Source organism: Meleagris gallopavo, chromosome 8 (genome assembly GCF_905368555.1).
Source record: "Meleagris gallopavo chromosome 8, MGAL_WU_HG_1.1, whole genome shotgun sequence".
NCBI lineage: Eukaryota > Metazoa > Chordata > Aves > Galliformes > Phasianidae > Meleagris > Meleagris gallopavo.
This window is the reverse complement of record NC_139411.1, coordinates 9565291-9584600: the sequence shown is the minus strand read 5'-3', so window position 1 is coordinate 9584600 and position 19310 is coordinate 9565291. Positions and strand designations below refer to the sequence as shown.

Here is a 19310-nt window from a genome sequence, read left to right as displayed (position 1 = left end):
ATGGAATATGAAAGCCTTTTCATATTGTTGATTACTAACAAATTGAATTTATTTTTGATGATATGCTTAGATTGTATGACAAAGGAGGTTTTGTAGAATAAGTTGATGGGCCAGGAAGACTTTTCTTACTCCTTTAAAATTTCTCATGATTTTCTTTGGAGCTGCAAATCTGGTGCTAAGCACACCTTGGGTACTCATTTGTATTTTTGATCTGTCAGTTACTGGTCACTGTAAAAGACAAAAAGTATTAATCCGTTCCAGTTTTTAAAATTCTGAATTACTAGCCTTTTAAAATATGTTATTTCTCTTTGTCAGTTAGTTTTGTTGCTTCACAATTTTGAAACCATTTGCCAGTATCACTTTTTTTTAATGTTTTTTTACTTTTTAATTGTGTTGTACAGCCTTACGCAGAGAGCCTGTATGAACTGTAGCTTACGCCATTAGAGAATGGAAAAGTGTGCTACAGTAGTTGTATTATGTGGTAGATGGTCCTTAAGCTTACATTTTAGGGAACTAGCTGATTTAGTGACAAGCTAGGTTTTCTTGTTTGCAGGTTTGGTACTTGGAAAGTTAGTAACTAATAGACAAGGCTACAATCAGAAAATGAATGTGCATTAATGCTGTCGTCAGGAAAAAAGTACAAATTTGTGAAAACTTAGAATTACTCATTTCTGCAGGAACATTTGATTCTTGTACCCCAGTTCATACCTTGCCATTTAATTATTTTACATCTGGTAAAATGTATTCTATGTGTTGGCTATTATGTAAAACAAATTAATACATGCTTGTCTGATGTTTAGTACAGCAGGAGATTATTATTGTAAAGTCAGTGTTTTCACCTGAATCATTATCAAGAAGTGACAGGTTGCCATTACCATTTAAAAATATTTTATTGGCACAACTGAAATGGTTGCCATTTAACATAACATGGTCTGCTATGTTACGCACATTGTAAAGCAGGCAGTACCAAAGTCTCCTGGCAGAACAAAATGAGTGCTACGTTTTTACATTAGATTTTTTTTTTTCACCCACAAGGGAAATTTATGCTTTCTGGTGTGATAAATTGACCAAATCCTTCAGTTGATTCAAAGACTAACTTTGAGTATTCTTTAATATGTGCAGATTTCCTTTAAAGCTACTTGGTCCAAACTAAAAAGATTACCAATTGTTTATCTGTGGCATCTGCACTGAAACTATTAACTAGGGTATTGGCTGTGCATTGATTTGTAACATCTGTGCTTTGAATGTTTATCAGTAATCTAGCTAGTTGACTGTTCAAAAGACAGTATCTGTAAGAATGGAGCTGAATGAAAAACTGTGTAATTCTTGGCACAAATTAAATCTTTCACATAAGCCAATATTCAGAAAACATTGCTTTTGGCATTTTTTAGACTTAAGGATTCTTTGACTTATTAAAAACTTGTTTTAAGAGAGTTTTTCATGAAGTTATGTAATATTTTGGATATATTTGGATTTTGGATGTGGAATTTAGAAAGAAAACAATAAATGTTCTATTTCCTAGCCATAGAAGGGCAGAAAACAGGTTTACTTATGCCCTGTTTAGGGCCAAGTCATTTTTCAGCTAAGGGAATAAAACTGCAGGCTTCAGCTCTTCTCTTTTGGCAAAGCAAGTGGTAAGGAAAATTGAATCTCTACTTTCCTAGCATTGAAAATAATTTTTTTTTTTCTTGGTAGTTTCTATCTGCTTTAATTCATCAACTTTCTAAGCAGCTCTGTCTTCAGAAGGGGCAAATGGATTACAAAAGACCGAGCAAAGGCTTGTGGGGATTGTATTGCGTGACATTCTTTTTTACTGGAGGAGAATCCTCTCTTGTATTTAAGAATTCTTACCCAGACTGTTACCGACTGCTGAAAAACTGGTAAGAATGAATGGTGGGGAAAACAACAAACCACGTACTTGCCCTCACCTCACCCCACCAAAGAAAAAGCGGATGTGCAGAAGTCTCAATTTTCCCCTCCCCTTTTGTAGCTCATTTGTTGGAAAAAGAAGCCTCCCTGAATTTTAGCCTGAGGAATGTAAAAATAGCAAAAAGGGAAACTGTTGTAGATTTTTTGAGAAGGGAATGTTATGAGGAAAGTAATAAATGCTTTGGATATTCACTGCCATTTAAGAGACCAGACCCAGAATGAAGATAAAGAAAATGATTGTCGTGTGTATTTTGTCCAAGGGATGATACATACTAAGTAAAATAAAAACTGATTTTTTAAAGGCAAGTTATTCCTCATTACGCAATATTTAAAGAAATGTGTGAAAAGTAGTTATTGTGTTTAAGATAACTGAGAAAAAAAAAATATTAAGCTGACAGGTGGTAACAAATGTTCTGATGAATTTTATGACCAAATCTGATAGTTCTGTTTCAGAAATTTATAGAGCCCAGATATGTCATATTCAGCCTTTGCCCTTTTTGGGTGAAAGTTCCTCTTGTATTTTCTCTATATCGCATTATCAGAAAGTGATTCAGGATGGATGGAACATGAGGGTCTAGTTCAATCTCCTACTTATAGCTGGGCTACAAGGGCAGAGATTTCACAGCCTCTCTGAGCATCTGTTAGTTATTCTTGTGGACCTCATTATCTTCACAGTTTTGTTAGTAGTTTTTTTTTTTCTTTTTCTGATCTTCTCCTGTTTCATTTCAGCTATTATGTCATTCATTAGCCTTACATCTCAATAAAGAAGGGAAAGACCAGAGTCAGTTAATCTGTTAATGCCAATGTGCTTTCCAGATTAGAATTTCTAGTAGCATAGGAAATGAGGCATATATGCTTATTCAATAATCTTTTCTCGGATCTGCCTGGGAATGTTGTGGCAGGTATAAATGTATTTAAATGGTGCTGGTGCTATTTGGCGTAGTTAGTTCTGCAGTATAAGTCAATTAAAGTGCTACTTGCTATAGAGGAGGAAATGGGGGACATTTGTCAGTCACCATATTTGTGATCAGATATAAGAAATAGAAATGTACTGTAAGAATTGTGTTGTATCATAACGTTAGCAGAAAAGTCCTTCTATGGTTACTTAGACAAAAAGGAAGGTTTTATAATTCAGTGCTTCCTAGTAGATGAGATGGCCTTATAGGCAGTGTTTTCAGGACTTGCCACAATTTAGATATCAAATAAAGATTGAAGGAGTTTATTCTGTTGCTCTTTGAGAAGCTGGGGTTTTTGATGATGTTTTCTTACGAAGGAAAATTACAGCTTTGGTTAACTTTTATTGAATGTTTGTTATAGTTATTTTGGTGAAAACAAACCATTTAAGAAAGGTAGGTTATTAACATAGTTACCCAGGTTCATAGTCTGAATAAAAGAGGCTGTTTACTTGCTTGAGTGCTAGATTTCTTTTACTGCCTTACTGCTGCTGCTTTCATGCCCTGCTACAGTTTTCAATTCATTTTTCTGTCTTGTCCTAGAAAATCAGCATCATATTATAGTGTACTAACACATGAAAAATGTTCTTTCCTCCTGTATTGTCATGAATAATTGGAGTATGAAACATTTCCTTTAAGTTTTAGAATCAAAATTGATCTAAGTATTTTCAGCCACTTTTATAGCTAAAGGAGGGAAAAGAGCACTTCTGAGACCTATTTCAACTCCACGAATTTATAAAAAAAGATGAGGTGAATTGCCCCTTGAATATATCTTTTCTCTCAAATGACCTATGAAAGGTGTATTTTAGATGAGAAGGCCGAATGATGATGTGGGGGAAGAGTTATATTGAGTTCGTTTCACCACTGCATGTTTCTTCAGGGAAGTTTCCTTGATCTTCTAGATCTAGGGAAAAGAGGACTTTGTGGTTAGAGAAATGACCCCTACCCAACTGTGAATGCTTACACTTCTTTTTTTTTTTTTTTTTTGCTCTCTTTATTTCTTGCCTATCCAGATGTCCAGATGCCTATCCAGATGTCCATGCCTATCCAGCAGATTTTATCTGCTTTTCATCTGTCTTTTCTTTGTTGATTTTTGTTTTTCTCTATGCATACAGATGGCTGTATGCTGTTGTAAGGTACTTCTTGGCTTCGGAGTCCCTGGAGCCTGACTCATGGAAGGCTGTAGGAAGGCAGAAACTAACGTGCTGAGATTTTGACAGTTCTTCCTTTATTTCCAGGATATTTTGGAATAAATCAGGATGCTGTGTGGGAAACTAACAATCCAGGAATTTCTCTGTAGGCTGAATTTTGTGCCCCAGAAAGTGAGAATAAAGACTGAAATATAAGCTGTTAGCATCTTAAACCATCCACGTCTTACTGAGATGATATTAAAATGAAAGATGTAAAGAAAGAAAGCTCTGGAAAGCATTAATATTGTTCTAAGATTCTCACTCATACAGAGTGAGAAATTTTTGGTAATATGAAACCCTCTTTAGTCAATCAAGCTGATCATTTTGGGATGCCAGCTCTTTAATTCATAGACACAGTCTTTAAGAAATATTTGTGAGGATTTTCTTCTGATAATACTCTGGGTTTTTTGCTATTTAGTTTGTTTGTTTGATTTTGTTTGTTTGTTTTGGTTTTAGTTTTCCAGATTTTATAAGCTAGTGATTTGGAATCATTTATGCATATGTGAATGAAAGCAAACTTCAATGAGAGGCTGCCAACTCAATCAATACTTGTTCACCCTAAGGTAAAATCTGGAAAAAGAAAAGCAAACTTAAATTAGTATTTCCTCTGAACAAAAAATGAAGAAATTAGTATTTCCTCTGAACAAAAAATGAAGATAATGTGTCATACTACCTGATGAAGTATCTGAAAATGTATGAAGTAAAAGGACTCAGTGTAAAATTATTGCTCTCTCCCTTCAAAGGTCATCTGCGGTGACTCATGCAGATAATGATAGATCTGAAGAACTTTCAGTAACTTTCTTAGGGGGAGCCATCTACTCTTTTGTCCGCCCACATTCATCTTCATGTTCCATCACTGAGTTCAGTCAGTCCAGTCATGCTTAGATTATCCTTCATAAGTCAGTACTGTTTGTTCCTGATTGTCTTCTGTCCTTCACTAGCCTGGAAATGTCTTCCATGAGTTTTTTTTTACTTTGTTTTCCCAGGAACTGAGGTGGATGCTTCCAGAAACTACCTAGATCTTCCTTCTCTTTTTTTTTAAAATTTTTTAAGTTGTATGTAACAATTTACATTTATTTATATTTGATATTTCAGTTGTATGTGTCTAAAAATGAGGGTTTTGGATGTGCCATGCATTTTTTTTTAATGCATGAGTAAATCGGACTTGTGCAGCATGTTTCTCAATATGACTCTTGGTCTGAGGCAGAATGGATGTTGACAGCCAGATTAGCAACAAACAATATCAAAAAATACCATGTAGTTACTTAATTTTAGTAGGTAGAATATATTTAGTTACAGTCAGAATAGAGAGTACATTTATTTTCCTTTTTCTGAGTAATTTTTCTACATATTCTTATTTATTTTAAATTCCTTCATTGGAGTTGACAAGGACTTGCAACATTAGGTGGTGACCAGTGATCTCATTTGAACAATGACTAAGACAGTGGTCCTTCTTGTAGAATATAGATACTGTGTTAAAACTTTTAAAAGAAGTCCAAGTGCCAAGAAAATTTGTTAAATAAGATTGCTGATGAGGTCATAGTGTTTTCTCTGGATGTCTGTGTGTAGGAAAGTGGTGGGAATTAAAAGAAACAGCTTTGTTTTTATGCAAATACAGGGAGAATAGGAATGCTCTGAACTGAATTATACTTTTTGTTTGAAGTTTCTTTGCTTGCTATTTTTTCATGGCAGCAGTTGGTAAAAGATAGGGATCTTTTTGGTTAGGTTTAACTATCATTTATTAGTTTGTACATCCAATTTTATGGTTTAGGCTTTGCAGCCAGTATGCATTGTTTCTCATCTTTTCTTCAAGAAACAGAACAGAGTCATTAAGAATGTGCACAAACAGAACAAGCAGGGCTGACAAAGTTACTACAACTAACTTTTTCTACTGATCTTAAAGAATGGGGAGTTGTTTCCAAATGGGCTTGGACAGTTCCATATTCACAGAAGCAATCTGTGATGAAGAACCAGAGTTTGTAATTTTCTTAGAGACAGAATCCCAAGATACACACTTCAGATGCAGTTTGTAATTCAGGATTACCTGTTGGAATGTTTTGTCTGTTTGCTATCATAGTTTAGCAATTTATTTTGTAAAGTAAAATGTAATTCAGTGCTAATAATACAAAATAGTAATAATCTGAGTTTACAATAAAAATATAAATTCTGAATTATGTTTTATGGTTTAATGCAAGAGAAGTTTCATAGGTACTTTTGAAGATACGGTATGACTAATACCTTCCCATCTTGTCTTTCTAATGTACAAAAGTCTCTGAGAGACAACAGATATTAGGTTTATTTAGAAAGGGGAATTCAATAACAAAACCAATACAGAAGCTTTCAAGTGTTTAAGCTTTAAATCTGCAAACATATTCTGATTTTATATTTTACCCTTTATATTCTAAGTTTTATTTTACGTTTATATTACTTTGTCCTTCCCCTAAAAATAGAATATGCCCTTTGCTGATACAAACTGGAAGTGTAGCATACTACATACCCATTCTTTCTGTAACTCATGATACTCCTGATAATGTTCTCCAGCTTGATCAGCATTCCTCCTCAGGTCTGTTACTCTTTGGTGTTATGGCCTGTTTTTCTTATTTTAATGCCTGTTGGTTGTTTCTGTTTTTTTTTTTTTCCTTCATCTGTTGTCCTTCCTGCTGATGTTCTTTTTTTTCCCCCATTGCTATATATTTGTTTATCAAAAACTGACTTGTTGATCAGAAATACAACTTTACTGTTGCTACTGGAAAATCTGATGTTCGGCAAGACAGAAGCATTATAATCTCTTCTAGAACAGAAGTTGTATAGCTTTTCAAATATAAACAACATTGTTTGCTTGGCACCCTTCTGAATTAATCTGCGTTTTTGTTTCCAGCTGTGTGAACCCACTACTTGCTTCTATCAGTTTTTAAGCAGCTATTTCCTAGTTCTGCTCCCCCCGGTCAAGTTTTTATTCATTTTAAAGTGCTCACATTATATATGGGTAACTTGGAAATGTTGCTAGTATGTCATGCTCCTGTTGTATTTATATTATTTCTAACAATTTTTCTGGCTGATGTATATTGACATCAAACTCCCTTCTGTCAGGTCATAATGTCACATAGACCTGAGTAAAACAGCAAAGACAAGTTCAAGATAAGTGTCCCTTTTGAGCATTCTACAGTTTTCAAAGTGTGTCAAAAAAGCTTGATTTGATTTTGTCTCAGCGTATGGCAATTAAATCCACTAAAAAAAAAGAAGTCAAAAAGAACACAGCAGAAACAGCTTTGCAGTTCTGAAATGTCTCTGTAGGAGGTGATTGCCAGATGGAAATGTTTGATCTCTAAGGAAGATGGAATCAGCTTGCGTCAACCCCTATCCATAGCAAAGACACTGCTGGATACCTCTTTGGTTAACTACGTAGCTAATACTTCTTTGGCTCCCATTTGCAAGTTTGTATTACATAATCAAATGTTGATGAAGCTCTGTAAACATTAAATATTCATTATACTCAGAAGATAGTAGAAAATAGTAATTGCTGTGATATATATTGTTTTTTTTTACAGATCTTATGGAAAAATTGCGATGTTTTATTGCATCTTTAATCCCTTTTATAGGGTAATTTGAGGATGCTTTTTTTTTCTGTAAGCTTTTGACTAAGAACATCATCTTTAAATCCTCTGGTGTCTCATACAGAAACTGACATCTAAGGGATTTCATGACTTTCTTAAGTTCTGTGTCATGCATATATTTCACATAGGTTAACATCTCCCTGTCCTTAAAAATCACGTTTAGCTTTATTACTAGGAGTGTACTATTTAGAATATATAGGTATTTGCACAGGAGGAAAAGCATTGTAACGTGTATATAATTTGATTATTAAGGTAAAAATTAATAGCTTATAGCTATGCTGTGTGAAATCATTTAGATCGAGTTGGCAATAAACCAGTTGCCACAGTGTACAGAAGATGAAGAAAAAGACATTTCTTCATTTTTAAAATGTAGTTTATATTTGTGAAGTGATAATGAATTCTAATGAGGGAAATTCTACTAAGAGAATTTTGTAGGAATGAAAGCTTAATAGAAAAGAGAAATTCTGTCATCAGGGGAATGACAGAATTGGTTGAAGAGAGAATATTGTGAGGCGAGAGGACTTAACGAAATAATGTAGTTGTACAGACAGGCTGGTGATGCTATCTGTTGATAACTGACTAATTAAGAAGGATATTTGTACATTAATATTATATAAAATATAGTAACACAGTAAGTGTCACAAGAAATATTGGTATAAAAATGTACTACTACCTATTACAGCAAATAACCAGCATGCATTTTATAATAATGTAGCATATTGCACTAATCCAACATACAATTTTAATACTAGCCAAACATATTTCTCTATTAACATAAGATTTATCATGAAGATCCTAACATGCAGGTTTAAAGAAATTAGTTGTTGGGGTTATTATTTTTTGTCAGTGATTAATCTTTTTCTAGAACCTTTTGTCACCATAGTTTCGAGAGGGTCAATAATAAGTAACAATGATAATCCTTTCAAATTTTAATTCATACTACAAATATTCATGATTTATGTAAGACCTTATGGTTTTGATGTATTACAACATTTCATAACTGAGTATTATATTGTTGTCCATAGGATAGTATGAGAGTACCTTCAATTTCCATCGATCATTACATTTAAGGATTTCACAGAGAGTTCAGTTTAGATGTCATGTTTTAAGTTTGGCCAACACAGGCTTGGATAACAATGTATTTCAATGGGAAGAAAAAGAAAACACAGTTCAGTGTCTAGAATGTGTCTGCTGATGTAAAATACATGCAATCTAAAAATGAATGTTGTTTCATTTGCAGAAAGCCATATTCTTGAGGACGTAAACAAGTGTATCATCGCATTGAGAGAGCAAAATGCTGATGATTTAGATCGTGCAGCAGGTACGATCCGAGGGCGTGCTTCAAGAGTAGCTCATATTGTTTCGGGTGAGATGGACAATTATGAGCCAGGGGCTTACACTGAAAGAGTGATGAAGAATGTTCAGTATTTAACCAAGAGTGGTAAGTCTTATTTCTAAACTATATTTCCAATTTCTTAAGTAGTATAAACATTCTTTTATATGCTACATTTAAAAGAAACTGATTTTCTAATCTAAGCATATGTTGCACTTACGTTTCATTGTGTGGTGTTTTATCTCCTTTCAGAATGCTGTCCAGTTATGATGATGCCATACAGTTTGAAAATATTTTTTAAAAATTAAATTACTTTTTTATATAAGGATTTCAACATTTGGAAGATCTTCATTAAAGATTTTACATAAACACAATTAGCAATGTCTGGAAACTTTTAACTGATGAGGCAGCAGCTTTCTGCTGTGTTTTATTGGCCTCACTGCTTCTGCTTTAGGTAGATGAAAGGCAAGCTTACAGGGAAGGAGAATTTTTGTATTTGTGTAAACCTACCACTTGAAAGATTATTGAATTAAACATCAGATATTTTCTTTGGGAAATGTTTTGCAGCGTCCATTTCCTTTTCTATTATATTTAAAAGAGAGTATTTTACACTGGAATATCTTCATATTGGGAGCAGGGTTGTAACTGTCTCAGTCTGTGAATGATTTCTGGTGTTCCTGTATACATTGTAAGTCTGAATATGATACAGAGGCTAGAGAAAGATCAGGAGAGATGGAATATATATCAGTTGTGTCTGCATATGTGCTGCTGCTTGTGAAAGACTTCTAGCCACTCTGAAATGTAATTTCTCTCAAGGAGAAAATAAGAGGAACTGTCAGCCATTTCTAATTAATGGTTTTTCTACTTGGCCTTCAAAGGGCATTTCAAAGCCATGAGGCTGTGTGGGTGTGAATGGGATTGGTATTAATACTATTTGTGTATTTGAACACAAAATTTTTGGCTTTCTGTAGTGTATATACTCAATCAAAGAAAATCTATCTTTTCAAGTCCCAGTTTTCTTTAGTTGGAAGTCTTAACAGTGAGGCAGTTAATGCCATTAAAATTCCATTAAGAAATTTTCTTGCAAGTGTGTGCGTCTCTAGAATGTGAGATCCAGCTTCATGAACTCAGGTGTTTAAATTTGTCAATCTAAATGGATTTCTAGTGTGTTGTGTTTGATTGATAATTATTTTACCTCAACATCTTTCATGATGAGTTCAAGTAGCTCTGGGACAGGAGCACCTTTATGTGAAACAAGTGAACTGACGTACCGAATAAGATACAAAAGCAACAGAATAGTGAAAATATTTTGGAATAGAATTGGCTGGTTTCATCTCATTTTTTGACTATTTCATAAGAGAATCTGGAACTGCTTTCATAAACTCTTGAAAGTACTGTAACATGTAATTGCAGCTTTCCCTATTATATGAAAGCTTGGTTTTGATTCCCATGTAAGAGCTAAGCACTTCTTTTGGAACTGGTAATGTTTAAACATATTAGCAATTGATACTGGTTTCTATTCTGTTACATTACTGTGACAGTACTATGTAATATGCCTAAACCCACATGTCTAGAAGAGACAAGACAGAACTGGTTTGGGTTAGAATGTCTGGCTGTGTCAAGGGATGTCAAGCATGGTGTCATTTTAAGAAATGTCTTCAAAGCTAAAAATCTAATATTAGATTATTCAGTGGGAGTTGTAAAAAGGAATATGTATTTTTCATTCTTACCCTTACTTATATAATCTGCCATGGTAAACATCAAATAATGTGAGGATTTTGATTTGGTTTTATTTTGTACTTTTTAAATATATATGGAAAATGCAACTGAATTGCAGCCCTCTAGTTTAACTGTGTCATTGACAGGTCTTTCAGGAGCTTGCTGGAAACAAGGTGAGGTTTCACTAGGAGAGAACTTTGTGTTTTTTCTGCCATTATCTCTTTAGTTCACTTAGATGAGTAACTCACTGCAGTGAAGTGCATCCTTTATGGATAATGAAAAGATAATATGCTATTGAAGAGAAATTATGGGAGCATACAGTTAGTGAAAATATAATTACGGAATAACAGTGTGCTACTTAGAAATTGGAAAGGAACAAAAATGCATGTGAAAGTACAAGAATCTGTGTGAATCTTTCTCATCTCTTGGAACACTTTGCATGTATTTGAGATGGCAAAGTTATCTGTTCCCCAAATTATACTGTAGTAGTTGTACAATGAGTGTTAAAATTTGATGTCTAGGTTCCCAGCTCAAGTTGTATAATCCTGTGCAGATACCAGTTGTTTTTAACAGCCAAATAGATCTTAAAGCACGGTATAATGGAGTGTGTGGTTTATTAAGTTCAGTTTATGCCTCTCATCTGTTCTGTGCCTTCTCATTCATACAACAAGAAGAAAAGCCAATCAATTACACAACAAAGCTCTGTAGAACACCGGTTAAGTTGTAGAGTCCAGTATTATAAGTTTGGTAATACCAAAATAAAAGTTGTCTTTGCACACTTTGCACGCATTATGACATTATATTTACATGATCATAAGCAGTTGTTTTAGAACACTACTTTAGAACACTACTTAATTCACCAGATGGATCTTTTTCAGATATATATCAGTGTCACATTTTGAAGGGAACCGTTGTCCGTTGGATCAACTTAAAAAGTAGTGGGGCAGAAGAATGCAGAAAGACAATTCAGTAACTTAATTTGTACTGTGCTTGCATGTTCATTGGATTTATGTACTGTTGCTTGAAATCAAAATGAAACTTCTAAGAAAGAGTGATTATAAAAACATAGGTTATTTCCATTATTTAATGTATTTCTTTTACTACCTTCCAGATTGTTTATTTATTATTATTAATTACTATTTATCTTATGATATCTATCTGATGATATAGTAAAAAGGCCCATATTTTTTTAAAATATTGCCTACACCTTTCTTTAATTGCAAAGTATAATGATGTATGTGCATATTCTTTTTACACATGTATGTCTGTATTCATACATTTATAAAGTATTCTAGTTATTTAGATCTAAGATTCATATGAACAAAGGGAAAAGAGTGAAGAGAAATACTTTAACAGTCTTAAGGAACTAGTGGAAGTATCATACTCTGAATCACTGGAGCTTTGAGTCCACTTGTTTTTATGCCAGCAGTGCTGAGGGCTGCTCATTTTCCACAGTTTATTACAGACAGAACTATGAAATACCTTGTAATTCACTTATGTATAGGGCTTAACTTTAAGTTTAGGAATACTTATGAAACTACTTTTGGAATAAAAAACAAATCTAACCATTCTCACACAGTAAGTCAGCTGTAGGCATTGTTCTGAAACATCCATCATTTGTTTTACCACTCAAAAACACCGTTTTGTGTGCTGAGACACAAAATACTGACCTGCTCCATCTTAAGTGTAACTGAACATGAATCAAGACAGTTTAATATGTAAAACAGAACAATGATAGATGCCAAATGTAAAGCTATACATGGATTTGAAGATTTCTTCCTGCCTCAGAAAATATGCATGTCACTCCAAAAGCAAGGCCTCTATTTTTTTCCAGTGAAACTACAACAGGTACAAAGAGCAAAGTAACAGTTTGATAGAGAAAATTCTGAGCTATAAAATACTGTTTTTTAACATAAATACCACCATTAGCTGTTTTCACCACAGATGTTTTTTATATGGTTTGTCATCTGATTAAGTACAAGTTTTTAGACATTTCATAATCAGGGAAGACCTCGTGTCTTACAGTTCCGTGACATACTTTGAGGCTTGAGGAGCTTTCAGTTGAGTATTACGTATTCACAATTATTTGAGATTAACTTTGGTACTAAGAAAATTTTTGGCCCCATTGTATTCTGCGTAGGACTGCTACTTCTATTGAAAGACCATCTCAAATTCCTAGCATTTATACATGGCCAGTTTGTATGTTTTTTTCTTTTGTTGGTGTGAACAGCTCCACCTGGATTAGAAAATACTTGGCCACAGAGGGCCAAAAATGTTTACCTTTGAGTACTGTTTTGGACACTTTTAATTTGTGTTTAAAATCCTTTACAAGTCATGTTACCTTCTTTGAAACATTTTTCTATAGTTTTGTCCTGAAATTCATTCAGTTCTTCCTGATCCAGTTTCTCTGCTCTATTGGTAGTGTTTTCACATCATATGGTTTGTCAATGTCAGTAAAGATTGTATTTATATTTTACATCTTGACCCCAAGGTAGATATTTTGGCTACTTTGCTGTATCTCTTCTTGCTTTGCGAGTGACCAGTTGTACAGCCTCTGTACTTACACTAATGTACTCCACCCAAAACAGGACTTTCTTGTGTGGCACTATATTAAATGGTTCTGCTTGGTGGATTTAATCTACTGCATTTCTTTTCTCCAGGAAAAGATCATTTATCTTAGGAAGAAAAGGTATCAGTGTTATTTCACTAGATCTTTATTGCGTCTGTATCCATGTCTTGCATGCTTATGTGTATCAGCTAGTAATGTTGTGTTTTTGTAGATGGTTCACTTCATTTTTATTTTTATTTTTATTTTTTTTCAAATATGGTTTCTGGGCTTGGAGCAACAGCTTATCCTATGTAACTGGCAGTTTCCTTTGTCCACTGTCAGAATCATATGCAGTAGGGATTCTGTATTTTACCCAGTTAAAAAACATTACTCTTCCTTAACTGAAACCAGCCAAAGAGGAAGCGTATGGAAGCTTTGTGATGGGTTTTGTCTTGCCTATACATTATTTTATTCTTTTTTGGCATGCCACCTAAGCCAAAAGGGGAGAGAAGTATGTTCAGTCCATGCAATATGATAAATTCTTCACTGCTTCTCTTTGCTTGAGGCTACTTGAAAAAATGGGTTGTCATTTTTCCAATGTGTAAATAGATTTCATCTATGCCTTTCAGTGTTTTTTCTTTTTTAGATCTTAAGAATCACTGTTGTAATAGCTCTTGGTAGAGTCCATTTGTAATGGGCTTAAGCTGATAACAAGATCAGGGAACTGCTGCTCAATTTTCTACTAGATATTTTAATTTAGAATGTCTGCTGAGCTTTAACTTGGACAATGTTTATCTGTCCGTATCAAAGGTAATTCTGTCATTTCAGCCATGACTTTAATACAGTGTTACATTCTTTTGTTTTTTAATGCTGAGGACCTTTCATTGTAGTGAGGCAGTTGTGTAGTCTGCCTTTCTCTTGCATCTCTGTACTTGTGCATTGTTACTGTAAATATATTTTCCAGAATCTCTGTGGCATTGGTTTCTCTCTACTGTGTTCATAGTGCTTTTCATCATAGTCTTACATGTACAAACCATGATAGTTATTGCATGTTCTTGAGTGATTTAAAAATATGCTCATTTAGCATTTTGCCATCATTAGCCATTCAGAAGCTTACTCTAAATAAGATATTCAGTGTCCCACCTAGATTCCTTTGTGTCAAACATACTTTCAACTCTTACTGTTTTTTTTTTTGTAGTGATTGTAGAGTGTTTGATTTGGGAATGATGTAGCAGAACTTGTTGGGGTAAGCATATGCATAATTAACAGCAGTTTATATATGTCTAAATCATTCTGTATGGATTATAACCCTGTTAACATAGGAGAATTGATTTTTGCTGAAATTAAAAATTATATAATTCTGCTTATCTTATCTATAGTCATAAGATGTCTATAAACATGTCTAAAGAAAAGATCTTTAAAGATGTTGAGCAGTTGGAGTGGGTCCAGAGGAGGTCACAAAGATGATTAGGGGGCTGGAACACCTCTCCTATGAAGACAGGCTAAGGCAGCTGGGCATGCTTAGCCTGGAGAGGAGAAGGCTTGTTGGGGCATCCTGTAGCTTAACGGGAGCTTTTAAACAGGAGTCAGACAAACTTTTTACATGAGCAGATAGAGATATGATAATTGGGAATGGTTTTAAACTAAAAGAGGGGAGATGTAGATTAGATATTAAGAGGATTTTTTTTTTTTTTTTTTTTTTTTTTACTCGGACACTGGTGAGGCATTGGCACAGGCTGCCCAAAGAAGTTGTGGATGCCTCATCTCTGGAGGCATTGAAGACCAGATTGTATAGAGCCCTGGGCAAGCCTGATCTAGTGGCTGGCAACCCTCCTCATCAAAAAGGAACTGGAATTGGATTTCCTTTAAGGTCCCTTCCAACCCAAGTCTTTCTGTTTTTCTCGATAAAGAGGGTTTCTTTGTAGGGAACAGATTATTTACTCTATCCAAATTCCACCACTGCCTATACTATACTAAGTCTGATCTACTGTGAACTTTGTTTTGGCTTGCAGTTGGTGAGAGTGGGTCTCCTCAGTTTTACCCAGCACTGTTGAACAACTGCAGATGGATGGTCTAGTGAATTGTTTCAGAAATACTCTTAACATGAAACTATATAGCAGATAGTCAAATAATATACCCATCACTTTTTGTGGATTTGCATGTAGTTTATGCAGAAATACACAAGTATCCGTAACTCCTACTCTGTTAAGGCTGCTGTCAAGAACTGAAAATTAAAAGGTAGACAGCTTTAGTTGGAAGATTAGGAGGAGTGTACCTTGGGGATTGTTGCAAAGTATTCATGATTGAAACTTTCTGGTACTATTCCAAAGCAATATGAAGCAGCAGTCATGCTTCTTGTAAGGAATAGCTAGAGCTTAACAGCTAGGTTAGGTGATGAGCAGTTTGGCTCACCTGCGAAGCAACAAAGATCCTTAGAAGAAGCCATCAATCTTTCAAGAGCTTGTTCTTTTTATCTGAAGCAAATTCATAACTTTTTTTTTTTCTGAGCTTAATTTGCAAATCAGTGTTTCTTGAATCAAACTGTTGGTGTTTTTCTAAGTACTTTATTCTTACATGGCATGAATGTGGTATCTGAAACAAGTGACAGAAATCTGCGTTAGCTTTTATTATCTTTTCTGTGTTACTTCCACATATTGTGGGAAAGGACTTTGCAATATGGAAGAAGGCAACTGAGAAATTAGATACAGTCAGAGCAGCTGGCTGGTTGCGTTCTCCTTTCTCTATCAGTTTGCCAAACAGAGCCCTGTTAGCTTAAATTAGCCGTGAAAGTTAACTACTGAGTATGCTGAGTGGACCACTGGAATCCCTATTCTCATTTAGTCGCTGCCACTTGGATAACAAATGTCTGTCAGTTGCTTTTCATGACCGCTCAGTTGTTAAATGCAGTGAGAGGGACGATAACTGGATGAGTCTGGGGATGGCTGATACTGCGTGGGTAAAAGCCAACCTGCCTTCAATATTGTGTGGCCCAGAACCAGCTTTATAGCACAGGAGACTTTCCTTCTTCTAAATGTTGATGCAAAGAATGTGTTCTTATTTATGTACTTATTTATTTATTTTAGGGAGATACTTAAGTACAGTTGTTTAAGGGTCTCGTTTTCTGGGTAATGAAATGTTTTTAAAGGGTGCATTTATATACTGTGTGGTAGCAATCTCAGATTCCCAGAAAAGCATTCCTTCTCTTAATTATTGTTTTGCTTACTGTTAAAATTATGCAGTGTCCTTATTTTAGAAGATAGTTTTGTTGTTGTTGTTGTTTTGTTTTAAGTTAGAAGGGTTACATGTAAATACTTCATTTTCAATCTGCAAGTCTCCAAAATGCTAATGTGGGTATCTTACATGAAGTACCCTGTAGCAGAAGGGAGCTGAAACCTAGAAACACTGCAAATGGATGCAATCAATTTGTATGATTTAATTGGATTCATTTATGGATACACAGATAAACCTTTAAAGCCTAGTGGCACTCTGTTGTAGAGTATTTGCTCTCCAGTGCTTGAAAACTATGTTTTTTTTGTTTTTTTTTTGAGAGAGAGAGAGAGAGAGCTGGTCATAAGGTTTTCAGCAATGTACCGTATTTCTTCTGAATAGCATAAAATCATCTTGTATTTACTCATTTTTTCACCTGTATGCATTATTTCATGAGACAAATAAGGTTAAGTATGTACTTGTACAGTAAGAACACTTAGAGAATTATATCCCGACAGTCAGGAGCAGTGTTAGTTTTACTCAATGTAGTATATTTCTAGCCACTGTTCATGAGTGGGTGTGCTAACTGACATATCTGAATTTTAAAGTATGCTCTCCTGAATCTTGTAGTAAAAGTTGCTCTACCTGCATTGTATGTTAGAAAGAAGTATTCTTGTAGTCAGTGTATGTAACTCTAAACCACAAGTAAAGGATAAAAAAAACTTTTTGAAAGTTTCTCATCCTTCCTGTACTTTGTAGGTAGAACTGAAAGTAGCAGGAAATCTGACATTTGCTTCCTTATCTTTCAGCAGTCATTTGCAATTTCACTGTGACTGTATACACATAACATCAGTACATATTACAAGTAATCATTTTCATTGTTCTTTTACCATTTTTTTTTTTTTGTACAGAGCTTCCTTTCCTAATTTCTTCTTGCCAATTATAGCATTAGTATTGATACCTGTGAATGTTCATTATTTAATTAGATGGTAGTTGATTAAGAAGTTTCAGGAAAATACTGAAGAGTTTTTTTCTTAATGTCATTGGTAGCTGATTCATCAAGGCAGGGTTTCTATTCTGGGACAACACATGTACAGCAAGGTGCAGGCACCATGATTATCCTGAGTGCAGGTGTCTTACTTAGTTTCTTGCTTCTAATTCTTTTCTGCCTCTCAATTAAGAATTGAGATATCGGGCATGTTGAACAAGTACAAGTGGAATTCTTAGTTCAATATTTGACCATTTTGTCATCCTTTGTTGTATATGGTAGCCCATGCTACTGCTTTTCTGTACAGAACTGGTGAGAGCTTTCATATTTTTCATTTTCATTTAGAACTAAGAAAGCAATGGCTGCTGAGTCACTTCAGTGACTTTTGAGTCATTTCAATGACTGTTGAAAATGCTCTATTTCATTATTAACATCAGTTCTGTGCGATTCGTGGCTTTAGTGTATCTGATCATCTGCTTATTCTGTTATCTATTCCTGATCTTTTGGGCTTCTAGATATCTTAAAATCCTGCTTGAAAATTCTCAAAATAATTTTCCCATTTGGTTTTATCTGTATTAAATATACAAACAAAATGTAAAATATTCCCAGTGCTTGCAGTAAATACAACTAAATCAGTTTAACACAAAGGGAACAGTCTGGTTCTGTCCAAATGTGTGTGAAATCTTTTTGAAATATTGCTCAGAGGGGTTCTAGTCAAAATTTATTGGACAAAGTCCAGCACAACTGGCACTGAGTTCAGTTTTAACCTTGCTTTGAGCCAGAGGCAGATCTGTCATGTTCTTCAATTGGTTTGGTATTTAACACACATGGTAACAATCTAGGCAGAACTACCTGAGGTTTTTTGTTTGTTTGTTTGTTTTTTAAATCTTGAGCACAAACAGGCTACCCGGTGAAATTTCAATTTCTGCAACTAATAGGATTCTGACTTTCAAGTGGTTACTTGCTGTAACATACTAAGCTTGCTACATATACCAACATACCTTCAACAATTTTTGTTTAAAACAATTCTAGTAATACCATGTTTTAATAATGAAAGTTTTTGTGTAGCTGCTGGTGCTACAGATTCAGCATTTAAGACCTTATTGCAAATGCACTAAAATCAGTGGAATGATTGATGCAGCTCTGCTGGGTTATGTCTCAAAAGCCCTGTCTCAGTTCTGTTTGCTAAATTTTACCAGCATTCATTATTAAGATAGACCAAAAAAAATAGGCTGAGTACCAGTGCACAGTACAGTAAGGTGCTGAAGACAGGAATTAGATGCACAGTTTGTCATGAAGCAGATTTTTTCTGAATCATTTTGAGACTTGCTTTTAATTCCAAGTTTAGACACAATATTTGTCTGGCAATATTTGGAAAAAAAAATAAAAATAAAAAAAAGTCTTGCAGTTGACCATAAGGCATTGGTATTTTACTGTAATTAAGAGCTTCAGGTTTTAGTGTTTAATGAGTTGTATTTTACTTGTGTTTGCCTTTTAAATGTCATCAGTCTTCCATGAAGTGTAATTATTCTTGATGAAATTATTGCAGTTATTCTGTTATAATAGACATTGTACTAAAAAATAGTGACCTTTTTTCCCTGAGTGTGTTTTGGCAAAGGCAGTTTTTTGTGTTTCTGTTACTTACTAACATATATCTGAAAAACAAAGAATCCGATTCTGTGGTAAATATACAGTTCATTTCTTATGTTTGTTGCTGTATTTTGTAATATTTCTTTGTGCCAAAGAAAGTTGGGAATTTTGTGTTAGAGTATCCCTTTTGGCTCATTCAATTATTTTCAGGTTTTGGAAGATGCTAATATATACCCAAG

At 34.4% G+C, this 19310-nt stretch overlaps 1 protein-coding gene across 5 annotated transcripts in view; it reads left to right on the top strand.

The window, feature by feature from the left end:
- Positions 1–19310, top strand: part of CTNNA3 (catenin alpha 3) — a 422209-nt gene that overhangs the window by 308756 nt on the left and 94143 nt on the right. For all 5 annotated transcript variants that reach the window (XM_031554365.2, XM_085230255.1, XM_085230251.1 and 2 more), the window contains one exon: positions 8927–9127. In XM_031554365.2, the coding sequence (XP_031410225.2) occupies positions 8927–9127 (201 nt within the window). The remainder of the gene's footprint in view (positions 1–8926; positions 9128–19310) is intronic.